Source organism: Austrofundulus limnaeus, unplaced genomic scaffold (genome assembly GCF_001266775.1).
Source record: "Austrofundulus limnaeus strain Quisiro unplaced genomic scaffold, Austrofundulus_limnaeus-1.0 Scaffold41, whole genome shotgun sequence".
Classification (NCBI taxonomy): domain Eukaryota; kingdom Metazoa; phylum Chordata; class Actinopteri; order Cyprinodontiformes; family Rivulidae; genus Austrofundulus; species Austrofundulus limnaeus.
The window spans coordinates 1,733,501-1,736,164 of NW_013952443.1; the positions used below are offsets into that span (position 1 = coordinate 1,733,501).

The following is a 2,664-nucleotide window of genomic DNA, read 5'->3' on the forward strand; positions in this document are numbered from 1 at the left end:
CAACAAATACAGTCACAATGTGGCTGGCTAGGGGGGGTTTTATTGACTGGATCAAATTATTGTGGGGGTCATAACCCCCCATGCCCCCCTGAAAATTACACCCATGATGGTGACCAATAAGTGAGTTAAAAAATAATCTAAAACKACTTCAGATTATCTGATAAAATGATTAGTTTAAAGCCTTGCTTAACTTTAAAATGTAGATTTAGGGGACAAAATGACATRAWAAAGTTAATCTTATCTTATGATTCCTACAACAACTTGGCAAAAACAGACATTTTATTTTTCACTTTTTTTAAATCATCCACACTTACTATTTTTTTCTTCAGCTCCTGTTCTGTGTTGTTGGCATCACTTTTCAGCTTCAGTACAACTCGTTCCAGAGATGCTTTTTCTGCGGTCCGAGCTGCCAGCTGGGCTCTCAGGTCGCTTGTATTCTTCCTCAGCCCCACGTTGTGGTCGCTCACCTTCTGGAAGCTGAGCTCCAGCTCCTGCACAACACGTGAAGCGAACATCAACACAAATATAAGTGCAGTATATCCGTCCTGTTAACAGGCAGAGGTAGAGGTGAGCTACATCCTTTTTAGTAAAACCCTAGATTTGTTCATTCTCTGACCTTGACCCTTTGCTCCTCCGCGGTTTTCTCGGGCTGTCCGTAGATGAGGAAGAGCACCAGGCTGACGATGATGAGCGACTGGATGAGGGATGAAAAGAATAAAAAGATCTTCATGTAGTAGCTGCAGCTCTTGCCCTTCGGTTTGTGCAGCTTGTCCCTCGCCTCCAGGCCCAGCTTGGCCCGGGAGTAGCTGGAGCTGTACATGAYGGGTGGAGGTGAAATGGTTGCAGCTGTTGTTGTTTTTTTTTTTTAATGACTTAATCAGAAATAACGTGACAGCAAAAAACTTAAATCCACGAGGCTTCTCCCTCTGAGACGACCGTCAGGATGAAGTGGCAGGCGTCGGTGCGAGGATGCAGAAACAGGCGGGATGCGTGGACGTGTGTGAACGCTGAGCTGTAGGTGTGTGAATGTTTATAAAAGGTGCTGGAGGCAGACTTCCAGCCTGTCCTGGCCCTCCCCTACCCTCCCCTCTGCTTCCTGACTGACCTCAGCCTCCAGCTGCAGAGCACTCACAAACTTTCCACTCATTTCTTTGGAAAAAAACACAGGACAGCAGGTTTTTTTTTTTATATAAAACTATGAAAAGTCTTATTTTAGCTGCTGGTTTGGTTTGAATCCACAACAAATGNACTCTGCATGCTGTTACCAGAGCAGGGAGCAGCAGCGGTCAAAATACCTCAGAAACTCGAACAAATAGGCTTTCACAAGGCTTTAATAAGCTAAACAATAGAGSTACATGAGAAAACGTGTTCATAATGAATGAAAAAAATAAATAATTAAATAGTGACCATGCTGGTCACAAACCCTGGTCTCCCACTCTCTGGTCCAACACTCTACCCATTGCCCTATTGGAGGCTTGTTGTGAAATGAGCTGCACATGGCACAACAACACTGTGACGGCTTTTTATATTGAGGAGGTGGAGTCTCATCCGGGGCTTGCTAGGTAAGCGGCTGAACGCAGGTTCTGGTGGGTTGTCGTACGGCTTGTGACATCACAAAATAACGAAGTATAAAACTGGTCGTTAATATACATTAAAAATACATTTACTTACAGTAAAATGCCCCTGGGTGCATTTTTTTGGTCCAAGGACTTTTTTTAAGAAGTACATGCCCAAAGTTGAGTAAAAAAAAAAACTTTAAAAAGTGAATTTTGCATAACAGGTCCCGTTTACTATTCTGTTTCCACTTTTTAGTTGTTTGCTAAAAAACATTGTTTAGGATCAAATTATATTTTCCGAATATTTCATTAACAGATTAGACATTAAAGGGCATCRTGCTGGCTGTGACGGCCATCTTGACTTGGATTCGCTCCAGAAGTTAATCGGTGCTTACTTTCTGAGTTTCATTAAACTCTCAGTGGTTCGTGAGATATTTAGCTGACAATACAGAGACAGACATGAGCAAATACATGACTGCCCTTTTGCGTTTGCGTAATAATTAACCAAACTTACTGTTAGGTATGACCGCGGGGGGCTGGACTGGAGTGAAGCTGCGTCTCGACAGCATGCAGCTTGACAAAGCCTTTTCACCTGCAGCCTATTAAAATAAAATAAAGAATGAACACAAAGATTAGAAATGATCTGCAAGTTTATTTTGTTGATGGTGACCAAGGGCGTAACTTTAGGCCCACCATTGGGGGTGGAGGTGGGGGGTTATACTCTCTGCCCTATTTATTTATTTATTTATTTATTTATTTATTGAGTCACTTGTGTAAAACAGTTAAGGTTAACATACATTGTAATGCTTTTACTGGGATTTACTTAGCTTTCCTGTTTCCTGTGTATGCACTCTGCACCTCTCCTGCTCCACATCAGTTCAATAATTAAGAAAAAACATACACCACCATTATTTTCCAACAGTAACAAATATTTTACATTTTTAAGATACGTGTGTGTTTATGACATACCTAAATTTCTAATTTTGCCAAGAGTATAACCTAGTGTACTATAATCTGGCTAGGAAAAATTAGAACATATGATTCAACAAATACAGTCACAATGTGGCTGGCTAGGGGGGGTTTTATTGACTGGATCAAATTATTGTGG

The 2,664-nt window shown here is 41.4% G+C and overlaps 2 protein-coding genes across 2 annotated transcripts in view; both read right to left on the bottom strand.

The window, feature by feature from the left end:
* The window catches only part of plvapb (plasmalemma vesicle associated protein b), a gene marked incomplete in the record, with an annotated part of 6,748 nt that extends 5,524 nt beyond the window's left edge, over nt 1-1,224 (bottom strand). The window contains 2 exon segments of the mRNA XM_014007340.1: nt 315-491; nt 617-1,224. Of these exon segments, the coding sequence (XP_013862794.1) occupies nt 315-491; nt 617-820 (381 nt within the window).
* The window catches only part of babam1 (BRISC and BRCA1 A complex member 1), an 11,637-nt gene continuing 9,588 nt past the window's right edge, over nt 616-2,664 (bottom strand). The window contains exon 10 of the mRNA XM_014007336.1: nt 616-694. The gene's annotated coding sequence lies outside the window, so the exon portion shown is untranslated. The remainder of the gene's footprint in view (nt 695-2,664) is intronic.